This window comes from Lagopus leucura, unplaced genomic scaffold (assembly GCF_019238085.1).
Source record: "Lagopus leucura isolate 7727_CA_CO unplaced genomic scaffold, USGS_WTPT01 Super-Scaffold_100040, whole genome shotgun sequence".
NCBI classification, from domain to species: Eukaryota; Metazoa; Chordata; class Aves; order Galliformes; family Phasianidae; genus Lagopus; species Lagopus leucura.
In genome coordinates this window covers 4982411-4998896 of record NW_024962289.1, presented here as the reverse complement: position 1 = coordinate 4998896, position 16486 = coordinate 4982411, and the positions used below count along the sequence as shown (strand labels likewise).

At 41.5% G+C, this 16486-nt stretch overlaps 1 protein-coding gene across 1 annotated transcript in view; it reads right to left on the bottom strand.

Annotated features, from left to right (window-relative positions):
* LOC122186820 (myosin-1B-like) overlaps positions 1 to 16054 on the bottom strand; it is a 39618-nt gene extending 23564 nt beyond the window's left edge. The window contains exons 1-17 of the mRNA XM_042883771.1: positions 15851 to 16054; positions 15598 to 15741; positions 15346 to 15502; positions 14781 to 14808; positions 14347 to 14458; positions 8528 to 8620; positions 8368 to 8431; positions 8180 to 8278; positions 7985 to 8088; positions 7667 to 7805; positions 7283 to 7401; positions 7037 to 7186; positions 6768 to 6938; positions 4557 to 4866; positions 3713 to 3780; positions 3538 to 3625; positions 1354 to 1471 (exon numbers count right to left, since the gene is read on the bottom strand). Coding sequence (XP_042739705.1) covers positions 1354 to 1471; positions 3538 to 3625; positions 3713 to 3780; positions 4557 to 4866; positions 6768 to 6938; positions 7037 to 7186; positions 7283 to 7401; positions 7667 to 7805; positions 7985 to 8088; positions 8180 to 8278; positions 8368 to 8431; positions 8528 to 8620; positions 14347 to 14458; positions 14781 to 14808; positions 15346 to 15502; positions 15598 to 15741; positions 15851 to 16054 — 2168 coding nt within the window. The remainder of the gene's footprint in view (positions 1 to 1353; positions 1472 to 3537; positions 3626 to 3712; positions 3781 to 4556; positions 4867 to 6767; positions 6939 to 7036; positions 7187 to 7282; positions 7402 to 7666; positions 7806 to 7984; positions 8089 to 8179; positions 8279 to 8367; positions 8432 to 8527; positions 8621 to 14346; positions 14459 to 14780; positions 14809 to 15345; positions 15503 to 15597; positions 15742 to 15850) is intronic.
* Positions 16055 to 16486: the final 432 nt, after the last annotated feature.

The following is a 16486-nucleotide window of genomic DNA, read 5'->3' as shown; positions in this document are numbered from 1 at the left end:
TAACAGTATTTGTAGGTCCAGGAATTATGAAGAACACAGTGAGAACATGTCAACTTTGTCATCTCAACTTGTTTCATTTACCAGAATAAGGCTATTTAAATTAAAGGGGAAGATGAATTAAAGCTGCTAACAAAAATCAACTGTATTCCAAAAGGAATACAAACCTTGAAAAGGAATACAGAACTCACTGTCTCTACAAGTCCCACCACTGAATCCTTCAGTTTGGACTAAAAATGACATGGTATTATTTTTTAACTGCTAGCAACAGTCTTAGCATGTTGCAAGATAGCTTAATGATTAAGGTAATGCCATGTCGTGGACAGGATTGCCTAGCTCTTCTAAAGGGGTTTCCTCCAATTAAGAAATGATGAAGGGTGACTGTACACTGGGGCACTTCTAGCAGTCAAGTAAGAGAAAATATAAAATCAAGATAGTGAAAGTGGAACAATCCATTTATTTTGTATTTTAGGCTTCTGCTGTAGTTCCCTCTGAACCTCAGCACATCTCCTTTGCACTGTACAGCAATTTTTGTTTCTGGACCATTGCTATTTTGGAGTGTCCCCTTTACCTGTCACGTCAAGTTATGGTTTGACAATTGAGATCAGCTAATATCTTACTGAATTAAACATCAGGTTGCAGGGCATATTCAAAGGGGTCCTGCATTCCAGTCTTCACTTCTTCAAAGTCTTAATATTCTTGCTGCAAAACGAGTATTATCAATTTCTTGCCAAAGAGGCCAGGAAGGGAAGGAAGAAGCAAACAGTCTATGTCTTTTTCTGGGAAAGAGCTTTTTACACCAAGTCAGCATGGAAGATGCTACTGGTACGTTTAATAGCAATAGTACCCAGTTCTGATTTAGCAACTGAGCACTCTTAAGCCAGTTTCATTGTCTCCATTTTAACAGGATACAGGCCAGTGGTAGTTACAGGATGCAGGCCAGTGACAAAGCACCAACAAAGCCTTGGAGTTTTAAATGCTTAGTAAATGCAATCTAAGGAGACTGTATCAATGTATTATTTTAGTATTGTTTTCTAAGACTCCCATAGACTCATAAAGAGTAATCTATAATGCCACTTAACTCATCCAACAAGCATTTTGTGTCTCTTTGAAGCAATAGGCAGTGACCACAGTTCAGAAATGATGCAGGTTCTGACAAATCAACACACCTCTGGTCTGATCAAAGAGGGAAAAGACTGGAGTGACTAATGATAATATTTATGGTAAAGTTCCCTCAAATGTCACCAAGCTAGTCTGTTTCAGAGGGTGTTTCTCCATGGTGTTACCATATTTGTCACCTGAGTTGTGGGTTTACCAAATTTTTATGTTAACAGACAGTAATAACTGAAGACGTACCGTTGTTTAAAGTCTGCATAAAGGATTCTGCTTGGAAAACCTTTCCTGCAAATTCGGATGCCTTCTAGAACCCCATTGCATCGCAGCTGATGCATCACCAAGTAATGATCCATTTCACCTTAAAAAATACATGTATATAATAACTCAATTTTTTTCCAAAGGATCTCGATATTTACTAGAATGACAGAGTAACTTCAATTTTTGCTAAAATTCAACCAGCCTTGATTAAAGATGAAGGAAATAAAGACAGAACATGCCTTCAATTCATAGAAGTTGCAGAAAGTTGCTTTGACCAACTGAGCTTTGCAACTCAGAATATTAGGACTGGCAGTGCTTATAAATCACCAGTGGTAAAAGGCATAGGGCTGCATTTCTCAAAAATGGTGGAGAAGTACTCCAGAAGATGGAATGAAAAAATCTGCAACAGCAACAGGATGCAGGTAGAGGTGGCACAATGTGTGCCACAGCTCTTCATTTCAGAGATGATTCTACCTCGAATCTGCTGTGGAAATATTCACTACACTCAACCTTGCTTAGATTTGAAAGATAGATTCCAGCAATTGAAGGGATAACAAGGATCCTTAAAGCTCTCAGTCATTTTAACTGCCTGTAGAAGGTGGATGACTGAAATTGGAAGAATGATCTCTATCAGATATAATAATCAATTAAATTTCTTAATCTTATTCCCATGTATTGCAAACAAAGTACAATTGGTAGACTAAAATACTTTTGGAATCACTTTGTGATGAAGAAATTTCTGTCAGCTGCTACAGAGATTAATTAATGCAGAATGGCCCATATCATTCACCCTTACCTTTTCATCGTAATCTGTAAATAATGTGTACCCAAAGGCATAGTTTGGAAAGTTAAGCATAATTAGCCTAAGAACAGCTAAAAATCAGAAAATGTCCAGTTTCTCTTCCTTCACAATTCTTAATTCTGTTCACTCATCACCACTCTTTTTCTTAAAAGGCAGGTATGATATTTCCTCTGAGTCACCTCCCTCCGAATATTAAAATGATAGCTATATCTGGCAGAGTCATTCATTCATGTATATTTCAGTAGATTTCCTCAATTCCCTTATGCCTACTCTACTGTCAAGACCCTAGCAGGGTACTCTCTCATTACTTCAGGAATGTGGACTTTCCATACTGGCTTCATTTATAGTCATTGGAGAGAAACAGTTTTCTATGGTGTGATTCATTTCATCCTAAGACATTTAAAAAGGGCCAGATGAGTCATACCTTAAAATACCAGCTTCTCTCAATTAAATATAAAAGTAGTTTAGATGAATAGGATGATTGGACTGCATGATCTCAGAGGTCTTTTCCAACCTTTATGATTCTATGATTCTATGAATAGCTGAGATCTGAATGTCATACATATGCATGTTTCTCATAGCATATTTGTGTTCTTCAAGGTTACCAAGAGAGACAAAAAGAAGGGTAAGAAATGCTTGGAAATTCTGGAGCAGAGCAAACTCCATATAATAAACTTCTTATCCCTTGTATTCCTTTTGCATCTACTACACCTTATCATTCCACCAATATCAGGCTTTGTAATGATTATACTCCTGAGACTTACACAGGGTACTTAATGGCCTCAAACTGAACTGTTCTTGGAGACTGAACTCCTTGCAAGAGTTTAATACTTAATTCAAGAAAGGAACAAAACTAACTTTACATCAAAATGCTTTCCAGGTGCAAGCAGCACCCAGCAGCTTATACAATGAGTTCTACAAGTGATGCATGATTTCTTTGACAGTCTTCCAGCTAGAATTGGATTCTAACACTAAATATTTAGAAGTTGTTAAATTGCCTTGGTCTGAACCCAGCAGTTTTGAAAGACTCACTGCCTTAAAAACAGGCATTTATTAGGAACTTGGTAGTGCTGTTACTCTCGACAGACACCTGTAAGTGTCAGTGCTAATATTCATCAACTCAGCATTCACTCTAATATTCATCATTTGATATTCATTCTAAAATTCATCAACTCTAATAAATCTCATCTTTATTATCTTCAGCTCTGCACACTCGTTAAGCAAAGACAGCTAAGTGTGAAGGATCACGTAGTGCTCAAAATTTTACAGACAAGACTAGAAAGCTCATTTGAGCATCAGAAGAAGTTTGTGTGGAAGCTGAACAGTTCAATTCTAGTCAGTTCAGTGTATAATGACAGACTTACCTGGTGTCTTGGTCTCATTTGGAATCAAGCAACGCACAAAATGAGGGTGGGTACTTCTCAGGTTAGTCATCAGCTTGTTTAGATTTTCCTGTAGACAGAACAACACAAAGACCGAGCTATGAGTTACAAAGCTTTTGCATTTTTATTGGTTAATTTTAAGGAGAACTTCACTTACCCTGAATACAGCAGATACTGTCTGGAAAGATCCCCCCTTCTTCTTAGCACCTTTCTTGCCACTGTCACCTTGGGAGAAGTGCATAAGAGCTGAAAGGCTGGAGTAAGCAGTATGTCAACGGAGACATTAAAGTGAAATAGCAAATCACTGCTGCATGGTAGTTTTATGTGAACTATAGGTAGCTGGTTATTAATCAATGTGGTATATTTAGGTCTCAGATATATGACTTAGTTTACATCATAATGCATGCAGCTTTGGAGGTATGGAACCCTGTGGCCTGACATTTTACATTTTATTCTGTGCCATTTAACATTACTTTGACTCAAAGATACACCCTCAACTTATTTTTGTATTTGTTTGTAATTTGGTGATAGGCCACAGGAATGGCTCAGCAATGGACATTTGCTTATGAGTGCAGTGAAGTCTTCTCTAGAAAAAAAATGTTATTCTAATGCTTCAGTTGAAGAATAGGGATCTGTTCTGTGTTATGGCAGCCCAAAGGTAAGAAACAAAATATAGTCTTCAAAGAATATAAAGTGCATGCATTTTCCAAATATATTTGACACCCATCTAGATAATGGCTAGCATGCACATGAATCACAACTCAGTAAGTCAGGAAACATTCAACTCCTGTCACTTTGTTTTGGACTTGCTGAGTGTTGTTTCTCTGCACCATGAACAGGGAGAATAGGGAGCTTTCTGCAGTTATATATGTTTGTATCTTAGTGTTGTGCACACAAGATTAGGATTGGGTTAAAGGATGATAAAGAACCTAGACAATACCACAAAGAGGAAAAACAGAAATAGACTTTAGTTTTTTCCTGCCTCATCGATGAGCACTTACTTGTTTCTGCCCCAGCATAGTTAGAGAAAAGGAAGGACAGCAGCTTCAGGGATGATTTCTGATAGAGCCCCACAACAGTTTCATTCAAGGGATCCTTGTTTTTCTCAAGCCAGCCAGAGATGTTGTAGTCCACTGTGCCAGCATAGTGCACCAAGGAGAAGTGGGCCTCAGCCTTGCCTTTGGCAGGCTTGGGCTTCTGGAAGTTGCTGGACTTGCCCAGATGCTGGTCATAGAGCTTGTTCTTGAAAGAGGTGTCAGTTGCCTTGGGGAACATGCACTCCTCTTCCAGGATGGAAAAGATGCCCATGGGCTGGGAGAAATATGAATACATGAAGAAAGAAAGCAGTGAGGAGAAGAAAGCGAATAAAATTTCATCTTGCATATGACTTGTAGCTTGTGTCCGTGACTGTAATTTGTGAGGCACAGGTTCTGAAGACATCATTAGTTACTGTAATAATCAAACATGATATAGTTATTGCTTAGATACATCTCAGCGATCTTCTGAGTGAGAGGCTTGTAAAATTCATGTTATATTCAATTGCTTCAATAATCTTTTCCCTAAACTCTTCGGGATGTAAACCAGTGAAATAAAAATAGGAATTCAGAAGACAGCTTTCAGTGCCCTGCTCATGGGACTGCTGATGCTGTTGTGTATGTCTGTTACAAGTGATCCGGTTGCAACTGCCAATGTAAACTTAGTCTCATGGCTCCTCAAAAATGTGCATAAATAATGGATGCACATGAGCGATAAGATTTTTCTCACCTTACATGGAATGTAATTGGCATCTATCTGGCACAGTAGAATACGCATAGCCTTCTGATTTATCATAGAATGCATTTAAAATTGGAAATATTTCAATACAGAAATGCAGGCATACATTTAGACACATCAGAGCTTACATCTGAGCCAAATTAGGAATCTTCTGATAGTGCAGATCAGTTATATTTTTTCTAATTTTGCTGGAGATACTCATTTGACTTCTATTTCATTGGACTAGAGATTAGGAGTTCCTTCTTTTTATAATATATGCCTTTTTCTAACATATAATTTAATTAGATTCCATCAGATGCTTACAGCTGACAGCAGGTAGACAGCTGCCATAACTATAATCAGTATTGCTCCGGAGCATCAGCTATCCCAGGAAGTGTGTGTTGGACAGGAACACCGTGTTTTGAATGAACCTTTTGCCCAGTAGGTTTGGGCTGTTCTGTGAGAGCTCTGGGGTTAGGACATATCTTACTTAGCTGTAGGTGTCTCTAAAGTAAAATGTAGATCTGAGTTAGCTGTCCTGATTGTTCTAGCATCAGTGCATGCATACAGACATTTCACAGAATCACTAATGGGAAATTTTATCCGGTGGTTTACATCCTAGATGTGTCCACCTCTTCCCTGTCATTACAAAAGTGACTACAGCACTATATTAAGGCATGTGATGTAATTCCTGTGGCTTTAACTATTCTGTACTGCATAGATGCAGGACACAAACTGTGGTCACTGAGCAGTAAGCATAAGTATAGCAATATGCACCGTCTGTGAATGGTTGTGCTGGTGCTGCTGTGTGGTGGAAACAGTGGAAGGTTAGGAAGAAATGTGAGGCTTATATGTGCAAAGGCATCATCCATGAGTATTAAGTGGTGAATGTCCTTGTGGGGTGGTTGAAGGAGTCACTGGGCAGCGGGCGGGGAATAGGTACTGATGTGCTTCAGAAAGGGAAGATGTTTGGATGTGCGTGCATCGATTTGCAGACACTATGTAAGTGCTGTGCACAGCCACTGATCACTGTCTCTGCTGCAGTGGGAAGTTAATTCCCATTAAGATCACTACCACTGTAGTGTCAGAGGGCACTGATAGAGGTCTTGGAAAGAATTATGTTGAGAGAACATGGAACTGAATTCTGTCAATTACTGCAAGAAGCAAAACTAGAAATTTCACCTTACTGTCTACTACTAAAGGCAAAATTAATGTGCCTCCCTGCTTTCCATCCCAATCAGAAAATCACCCTTTGTGCAGAGGCAGTTTGCTGCTCCAGAACTTTGTATAAATTTGTAATTTTAAAATAGATTTTAGATACACTTTTAGATTTTATAAATTGCCTGTTTTTATAGGAGAATCAATCAACATAAATACTTGAATTTATTAAGATTAAATTCACTAAGATAAATGACCAGGAAATAAATGTGCTTTCCTAAAAAGAAGAATGCTTCCTCTACCTTTTCAATGAGCTCAATGCAGGCAGCCAGGTCCATCCCAAAGTCAATGAACTCCCAATCAATGCCTTCCTTCTTGTACTCTTCCTGTTCCAGGACGAACATGTGATGGTTGAAAAACTGTTGCAGTTTCTCATTGGTGAAGTTGATGCACAGCTGCTCCAGGCTGTTGAACTGCAAATTCAAAATAAAAAACAAAACAAACAAACAAACAAAAATACCATTTAGTTTGGAAAAATTATCAAGGGGCAAACATACCTACTGTAACTCACATCAAATATCTCAAAGCCAGCGATGTCCAGGACACCAATGAAATGCTGCCTGGGTTGCTTTGTATCGAGCTGCTGGTTGATTCGAGTAACCATCCATAGGAACATCTTCTCGTAGACTGATTTAGCCAACGCTCCCACTGAATTGTATACCTGTGAGAAACATAGCCAAGGCAGTAAGGAAGATTGAGCTAACTTTGAAACTGAAAGAACTCAACCAAATGAAAAGCCAATCGGCTCTCTAGGTACCTGTTGGACATTTTGTCCTTTAGTCACGTATTCATTCCCAACTTTCACCCTAGGATAGCATAAAGCCTTGAGCAACTCTGCAGAATTCAGACCCATCAGGTAGGCAGCTTTGTCAGCCACTAGGAAGAATACAGCAAGGGAGTACAGCGTGGGCAAGCATGCCTCGATCCTCTAGGAAGCATTTGTTAGAAGCAGCCTAGCTGGGCACTGCTCAGATGTGCCTGGTGTGATGGGAGCTCCCTTCAACGCTATGGAGAGTGCATCCCGTCAGCACAGCAGTGTCCATAAACTGAACCAGCAACCTCGTGTCACCTGCTCCGCCTGCTAAAGCTTAGTTTCTGGAAAGGTAAAAGCAGTCCCAGAATTACAAGCAACCCTCCCCACCTTCTGTGCCGTCCGGCTCCGCCTGCTCTTCCCGCTGCTTCTGCTTGAACTTCATGTTCCCATAGTGCATGACGGCTCCCGTCAGCTTGTACATCCCCACCTTCTCGTCAGGGCTGAAGCCCAGGATGTCCACAGCATTCTGCGGACACAACAGACCGGTTGGACAGGGCCAGAGGAGCGTGGCCTGCAGCACCACGCTGCAATGGAGCCGTGACCTTGGCCAGGTGAGCGCCGGAAGCGGCTGCTGTGGGGTGGCACAAGCTGGGATCCATCCAGGCCATGCAGCTCGGATCTGCCCGGCCAGGGTTCCGTACTCACGTCTGTTGCCAGCAGCTCTTCGCTGTCATCGATGCTGGCGACGGTGATTTCCCCTTGGCTCACATAGGCAAAGTCATAGGGGTTGGTCGTGATGAGAAGGAGATCTGCAAGTGTAGAGTGTGCCGTTGGTGGTACAGGGCAGGTCAGAGTGCAAACGGAGCTCACTGAGCAGAGCCTAGCTGTGCTGGCACTCACCAATGAGCTCCGGCTTCTTGTTGGACATGATCTGGTAAAAAATATGATAGCTCCTTTCACTGGCTAGCTGGAAAGTCACTCTGGATTTCTCCAGCAGATCTAACCAAAAGAGAGATGCTGTGAGGCTCCTGGGACACCTTAGACCAGGAATGCACGAATTCTGTGTGTGTTGACTAGCTCCAACTCACAGGTTTCAATATCTGCAGAGGCCAGCTTTCCTGTTGTTCCAAAGTGGATCCGGATGAACTTCCCCTGTTAAGTTGTAGAGATCAACCTACTGGCCAGAGTGATCAGTGGATGAGACATACGTTAGATGTCTGCATTCCAACAGAAATGAAATGAACTCACGAAGCGCGAGGAGTTGTCATTCCTGACAGTCTTGGCATTGCCAAAGGCCTCCAGCAGTGGGTTGGCGCTGATGATTTGATCCTCAAGCGTTCCCTAGTTCAGGGAGAAAGGGAATCTTAGTAATCACTACTAGTTGCTCACAAATATGTACAAACTGGTCATTTTTACATCTCACATATTACTTTAACCTCCAATTCACAGAGTTTTTAAACACTCATTATCTGTCACTCAAGAATGTTGCCATTGGTTTCAGGGGAAGATCAATCTGTATTTTGTTTCCTTTTTCTACCATATGCTGTGTGTTATATACAGAATCATTATGGCAGAGCTCAGAGAGGTTGGCATTTGCTTGAGAAAGGCATTTCCGCATTTCCATTTACTGCTCACAAAGGACACTAACAGATAAAGAAAATATGAAAAATGTGTTGTTTTTTTTTTTCTTTTTTTTCTTTTTTTCTGGAGGTTACTCAAACACAAAACAGTGAAAATGGTACAGTCTTAAAGCTTTAAGTAGGACCCACCTAACAAGGAAGAATATAAAATTTTTCAGTTACGTTCAAACAAGCAGCAGCCTTTCAGCAGTGTATCTCCAGACACACTTTGATAAGAGGGGTAGGACATGGGTGAAGCCTAAGACTCAAATACCAAACCTAATGAAAAAAGGGAGCAGTGACACTTGGAGGTTGGAGTTCTTTCCTTTTTCTTATCTTTTCTTTCCTCTTTATTTATTTGTTTGTTTATCTTTTTTTTTTTTTTTTTTTTTTTTCCTGCATGAAAACTGGATGGAACACAGAAGAAAAGATCAACATGCAAAATTTCAGTACTCTATTGTATCTCTCTTTTTAAACGAAAAAAAAAATGGGCGAGAAAAGAATTTTCTGTGACATTATGTCTCTTCTGTACAGGTGCAGGAAGGTTACACAAGGCAGAGTCACAGTGTGCTGCTTTGGGATGATAGAGAAAGGTTTTCTCAGGGCTCTTAGCAAAGACCTGGTTGATCCCTGAGCAGTCAGAAAATGAAAGTGTTGGCACGGATGGTTTCCAAGCAAAGCAAAGAATGAGATTAAAAAAAAACCGTCAGTTTTATCTAGGTGAAAGATCATCAGCAGAGCTGAAAGTGCTGCACATCATTCGGGTATGGTGCAGCAGCCCGCAGCATCTTGCGGCGGGGGGGCAGCGCCTTTCCCAACAGTGTCTGCAGGCGGCGCAAAGGATTTAAGTTAGTTTGGAAGTAAAGAGCCCTTCAAAACTGAGCGGTATCCGAAGCGCTCGCTCTCTGTGTGTCCCTCTCTCTGTCTCTCATAAGAAATCTCGAATATCTATGGTAGTGCCTTCTCACGTATCTCTTTCTAAATGAACTTCCTCATTTTAAGAGGTGTGTGTGTGTCACTGCAGTTGATTCCACCGCCAAAAAGCTTCATTTTAATGCATAGCTGCAACCAGGGAGCATAGGTAGCACAGTGAATGGGAACAGTATGGAAGATCTGAAATCCTTTACACAAGTTCAATCTGGAGTTCTGTCTGCAGGCTGCGTTACAAATTTCTCAAGGCTGAGAAAGCATTCCTGGGAAATATCATAAGTCACTTCCTTTATTCTTATGGTGTTGCCTGAGACCTGATTTCACTTATGTCTGAGACTGGATGCTGGGCTAGACGGAGCCATAACTGAGTGTTTTATTTAGTGGTCTTAAGAAGAGATTGCTAATTTAGTGGCCTTATGAAAAGAAACATACTACTGTTATACAGATTGCGAATATCAAATAAATATGAAAAATCTCAGAAGAGGGCAGAACAGGTTGTTGTCCATCTGCGAACCTGGTGATTTTTTTTTTTTTTTGTATCAAGTCAGTACATCTTTCAGCTGTCTCCAAGTTTTGCTGAGATTGCTCCTAGCATAGTGAGCAGCTGGTGAAAACTGAGCCCAAGAGATACTGAAATGGTGCTGATGGAAAGAGTGCTTGTACTGAAATTGTCTTTGCCATAACAACCCATCAATCACAGACACCTGCCCCTCAGTAAGAAAAAGTATTCAGCCTTGGGATTTCCTTAGGATCCACTGTGCCCTCGGGTAACTCAAACAGCACACTGACAGGCATCACCCTCTTTGATTTGAATTTTTGAATTTGACTCCTCACAGATTTTGGGAACACTTGTGCCACAAGGATGTTTGTTGCTTGCTGTGTGCTAGGGAATGAAGCCTGCTCCATGTAAGTGCACTGCTGGGCTCAGATTGCAGCAGCTGGGCTGCTCAGCAGAAAGGGGCATCGGGGTGTGTGTTTTCTTCCCTGGAAGGTTCCTCTCTGGGGTTAATGTCAGGCAAGTGGTCCCAGCTGTCCCAAATCGGACCCTTTTCTTATGCTGCCTCTCAGGGCTGTTACACAGATCACAGACAGAAGAACGAGCCAGAAGAAATTACTGTGTGGTGCACCTGAAATTACTCTAACTTCAGTGTGACCTCTCTGGAGCCCATAGTTACTGTACTTTCCCTGTTGGGAATGAAACACAGTTTCATGCCAGTGGGAGCCAACTATTTCAGTGTAAACATGTTGGGAAAGAAATGAGGACACTTTAATTAATTAATCTGTTTTAAACTTAATGTAGATGAGAAAAATCAAATGCAATATATTTTGTTGCAGATAATGCAGCAAATGTGCATGGGAATGATACCTTATATGTAGAGCTGACTATTAATTCCATCACATAAGGGGAGACAGCAACCACTGAGCAAGAAATCCTAACGTACCCTACTTTTATTTGAGGGCTCTTGAAAGCCCTCAGGAAAGCCCTCAGAGCATACTAATGGTTCAGTACACAGGCAGACTGTCATGACAGAGAAGACTTGTGCAGATTTATATTATCTTCCTGCCTACGGTTGAAGCTTTCCCTGTGTAAATAAGGATTGGCTAGGAAATTATATTTAGTTATTTCCTACATTATGGAAGTGTTCTCTTCAGGGATCTGTGAGGTAGGTTGTATGATACAACTCTGGAGGGAAGAGGAGGCAAGGAAAGCTGGATAATATTCGATAATCACTTACACTAAGCCCAAGAGTTGATGCATTCTAAGAAGAGGAAGCCAGAAAAAATGCTGAGAGGCCTGTAGGGATGAACAAGGAGTTCCTGGACAAAGTTAGACACAGAAAGAAAGCTTCCAGTGAATGGAAGCAAGGACAGGTAGCCTAGGAGGAATACAGAGATGTTGTCTGAGCAGGCAGGGATCAGGTCAGTAAAGCTAAAAAGCTCTGATAGAATTGAATCTAGCAAAGGATGTCAGGGACAACAAGAATGGCTTCTAAAATTATATATGTGATAAAAGCAAGACTACAGAAAATATGGGCCCTCTCCACAAGCAAATGGGAGATCTGGTTACTTGGGATGTTGTCCTGGTTTCAGCTGAAATAGAACCGTTTTTAACTTCATCATGTCTGGTAAGATGCTCTGCTTTGGCTTTAGCAGAAAAACATTGTTGATAACACACTGATGTTTTAGCTTTTGCTGAGCAGTGCTGCACAGAGCCAAAGATACTTCAGTTTCTCAGCTGCTTGCACTGTCTTGCCAGTGGGTGGCTGCAGAGCACAAGGAAGTAGGAGAGGGCAGAACCAGGACACCTCAGCTAAACTGGGCAAAGGGCTATCCCAGACCATATGACTGCATGTAGAAAAAGCTTGAAAATGATGTCAGGCAACCTGCTGCTGCTTGGGGACATCTTGGGCATTGGTCAGTGGGTGGTGAGCAATTGCTTGTGCATCACTTGTTTTGTATGTAACTATTGTTTTGTTTGTAACTATTATCCTCTTTTTCTCTTCTCTTTTCTGACTTAGTAAATATTTTTTAATGTCAACCCATGATTTCAAATTTTTTTTTTTTTTTTCTTGATTCTCTCCCACGTCCCACTCGGAGGGGTGGGGTGCATGAATGACTGTGTGGAAAATGCTGAGGTACTCAGTGACATTTTTGCCTCAGTCTTCACCAGCAAGTCCTCTAACCACACCATGCTACTCACAAAATCCAAAAGGAGAGACAAGGGAATGAAGAACTGCCCACTGTAGGAGAAGATCAAGAGAGAGACCATTTAAGAAACCTGAAATGTGCACAAGTCCATGAGACCTGGTGAGGTGCAGTAGAGGGTCTGGAGGAAACTGGCAGAAGAAATCATTAAGCTGCTATCGATCATATGTTAGAAGTTGTGGCAGTCCAGTGAAGTTCCTGCTGACTGAAAAAGGGTAAGCCCCATTTTAAAAAGAAAAAGAAAGGAGTTCTGGGGAACTTCAGGCCAATCAGTGTCACCCCTGTGCCTGGCAAGATCAGGAAGCAGATCCACCTGTAATCTGCTGAGGCACATGAAAACAAAGAGGTGACTGGGGAGGAGAGCCATCCTCACTAAGAACAAATCATGCCTGACAAATTTGTTGGCCTACAATGATGAGGTTACAGCAATGATAGATAAGGGAAGAGTAACTGTTGTCATATGCCTGGACTTGTGCAAAGCATTTGACACTGTCCCGCATGACATCCTTGTCTCTAAATTTGAGATACATGAATTTGACAGATCACTTGGTGGACAGGGAATTGGCTATATAGTCTCACTCAAAGTGTTGCAGTCAATGGCTTGACGTCCAGGTGGAGACCAAGAACAAGTAGTGTTCCTCAGGAGCTGCTATTGTGACCAGAATTATTTGACATCTTTGGTGACATGAGTAATTGGATTGAGTACATCCTCAACAGGCTTATGGATGACACCAAGCTAAATGTTGTGATCAAGACGCTGGAGGGAAGGAATGCTACTAGAAGGACCTTGGCAATCTTGTGAAGTGGGCTTGTGTGAACCTCAGAGTTCAATGAGGCCAAGTACAAAGTTGTGTGCCTCCACTTGGGACAATCCCAAACACGGCTGCAGGCTGGGTGATGAATGCATTGATAACAACCCTGCAGAGGATGACCTAGGAGTACTTTTTTTTTTTTTTTCTTTTTTTTTAAGAGAATATGGATCAGCAATGTGCACTTGTAGCTCAGAAAGCCAACCATATCCTGGGCAGCATCAAAAGAAGTGTAGCCAGCAGCTTGAGGGAGCTGATCTTCTCTGCTCTCATGAGGCCCCACCTACTGTACTACATTCATTTCTGAGGCCACAAGCATTAGAAGGATATAGGCATATCACAGCAGGCCTGGTAAAGGATCAGAAAGGCTGGAGCACCTCTTTTAAAAAGTCAGTCTGAAAGAGTTGGGTTTATTTAGCCTGGAGAAGAGAAGGCTCTAGGGAGAACTTTTAGGGGCCCTCTAGCAATTGAAGGAAGAGGTACAGGAAAAATGGAATGGGAATCTTCATCAGGGACTGTTGTGATGGGAGAAGGGATAATGTTTTTAAACAATAAAGGGGTAGATTTATGGTAGATAATAGGAAAAAATTCCTCATTATGAGAATTGTGAGGCACTGGCACAGGCTGCCTAGAGAAGATTTGAATGTTCCATCTGTGGAAGTGTTCAAGGCCAGATTGGATGGGGCTTTGACTACCCGGGTCTAGTGCAAGGTGTTCTTGCTCATGACAGGATGGTTGGAACTAAGTGATCTTTACGGTCACCTCTAACCCAATCCACTCTATGATTCTGTTTCTTGAGGTAGAGTTTCACTCATGTTGGATGAAGGGGGATGGAAGCTGGGTAGCAGGGGTAACCAAGCATAGATGTGCTTGGACGGCGTATCCTGCCCAGTCATACTACACTTTATATTGATAGTCTGGCAGTGTAGAAATCTGCACTGATAGCTTCTGCTCTACAAGCACATTCTGAGCCAAACATTAGAAGAGGGCACCAATCACATACCTGCATTTTACTAGGCTGTTGGTCTTTCTTCTTCTCACCAGTAACTGCAATTGTTGCAAAATACTGGATGACGCGCTTTGTGTTCACAGTCTTCCCTGCACCAGATTCTCCACTGTTGGAATGAAAAAACTGTTACAGGAAACAGGAACTTTTTTTACTTCTTTATGAGAATAGATATTAGAAGAAAATTTTTTTACTCAAAGGGTGGTGAGGCTCTGACACAAACTACCCAGAGAACTGTGCGTGCCCCATCCCTGGAGATGCTCAGGGCCAGTTTGGATGGGACACTGGGTAGCCTGATCTGGTAGGGGGACAGCTAGCCCAGACCAGAGGGTTAGAACTTGATGGTCTTTGAGGTTCCCTTCCAATCCAAGCCATTTTGTGATTCTATGATTATGTGGTCGGCTTTGTCATGCATATCAAAATATACTCACGTGATAAGGATAGACTGATTGTCACGATCTGAAAACAAAGCCACAGAAAGAGCTCTTCAAATGAATAGTGGAGGACTTTTATTCCTCAGAAATAGCTAACTGACTTCAAAAGTTATCAATGTCAAAACTGTATTTATCACTTTGTAATCAGTAAATTCTGCATTAATCTGCTTGTGCAATTTTATAGGTACAGCCAAATGAAGCTGTCCAAAATTAAGCAGTGGTTGCTTATAATGCTTTCCCACTTACTATTTCCTTTCACGTGCATGTCCTGAGTATTGTTTAATTGAAATTAGATTATCTTCTGTGACGGTTCCACCTTGTTTCTTCAAATTCCTTACTGATTCAGTGTGCACAAGGCCAAATGGCTAGCTACAGCCTTTTCTTCATTATCTAACAGGGCATGGTTGAGTTTGGACAACCCATGGCATCTTAATGGAGTTCAGCCACAGGACTATGGGAGTTGTTTCCCTCAGGCACTGAATAGAAGAGCACAAAAGATGCCTGAACTGCTAAGTGTTCTGTGAACAATCAGTCAGTCCTACATTCTTGTTAAATGACTCACCAGTCAGCATGAACTGATAGGCGTTGTCAGAGATGGAGAAGATGTGTGGAGGGGCCTCCTGGCGCTTTTTGCCTCTGTAGCCAGACACCACCTCCGGGTTGTACACCGGCAGCCACTTGTAGGGGTTGACGGTGACACAGAAGAGGCCCGAGTAGGTCTGCGAGGAAGGGACACGGCACGTTGGCTTCCACTCAGCCTGGCACAGCAGTCCTCCCCAGCTACCAGCCAAGGAAGAGAGCTGCTGGTACTTACGTAGATCATCCAGGCTGCATAACGCTCTTTGAGGTTGTACAGCACAGCGGGTTCGTGGAGGTGGGTCATCATGGCCATGTCCTCAATTTTATCGTACTTGGGAGGGTTCATTGGAAATACTTCATCATCCTTTACTGTCACAGTCTGTAGAAAATGAAAAGAAACAAAAGGAGAATAAATTTTGGCTAGGGAACTTTCTGGACTGGAGAGGTGACGTATGATGAGTGACAATATGATGGTTAACAACACTTACTGTATCATCGTATGTTTTAACTGTGACTTTACCACCTTCTCTACTTTGTATGGTACCTTTCAAGTACATTTGCTTTTGATCCACTACAAAACATGCTGCCTTAGCATCAAATGGGCGATTCTGGGCTTCAATTCGTTCTTTCTCAGACTTCCTTAAATATGGAGCAGCTTCTCCAAAGATTGCCATCTCTGCATCTGAAGACATGGCTGGAGCTCTTCTGAAGCAATTCAGAAAAATTTTAGATATCCTGTGCATTTAGTTTTTCATAATTAAATATATATATTTAATATTATACATTTAATAACTTATTATATATAATTTAATAATTGAAACTTATCCAGAAAGTAATTTTGTTCAGTGACTAAAAGGAAAAGGAGAGCTAATCAACCTCAGGAGCCTAACCTCTGCCATAATTTTAAGTATACACTGAACACTGAACAAATCTCAATAGAGTTCCTTGTATACAAAAGCAAGATTTGTAAGTTAGGAAGGCTTGCTTTCACACCTGATTTCAAAGTGGAGGTGTTTTTTGTGCCATTCTGTTTTCTGTTTTAATATTAAGCAGGAAAGGTTCAACTAGTTTGTTTATGTATCAAGTACTGGAACAAACTGTGAATGGCAGTCATCATCCATCTA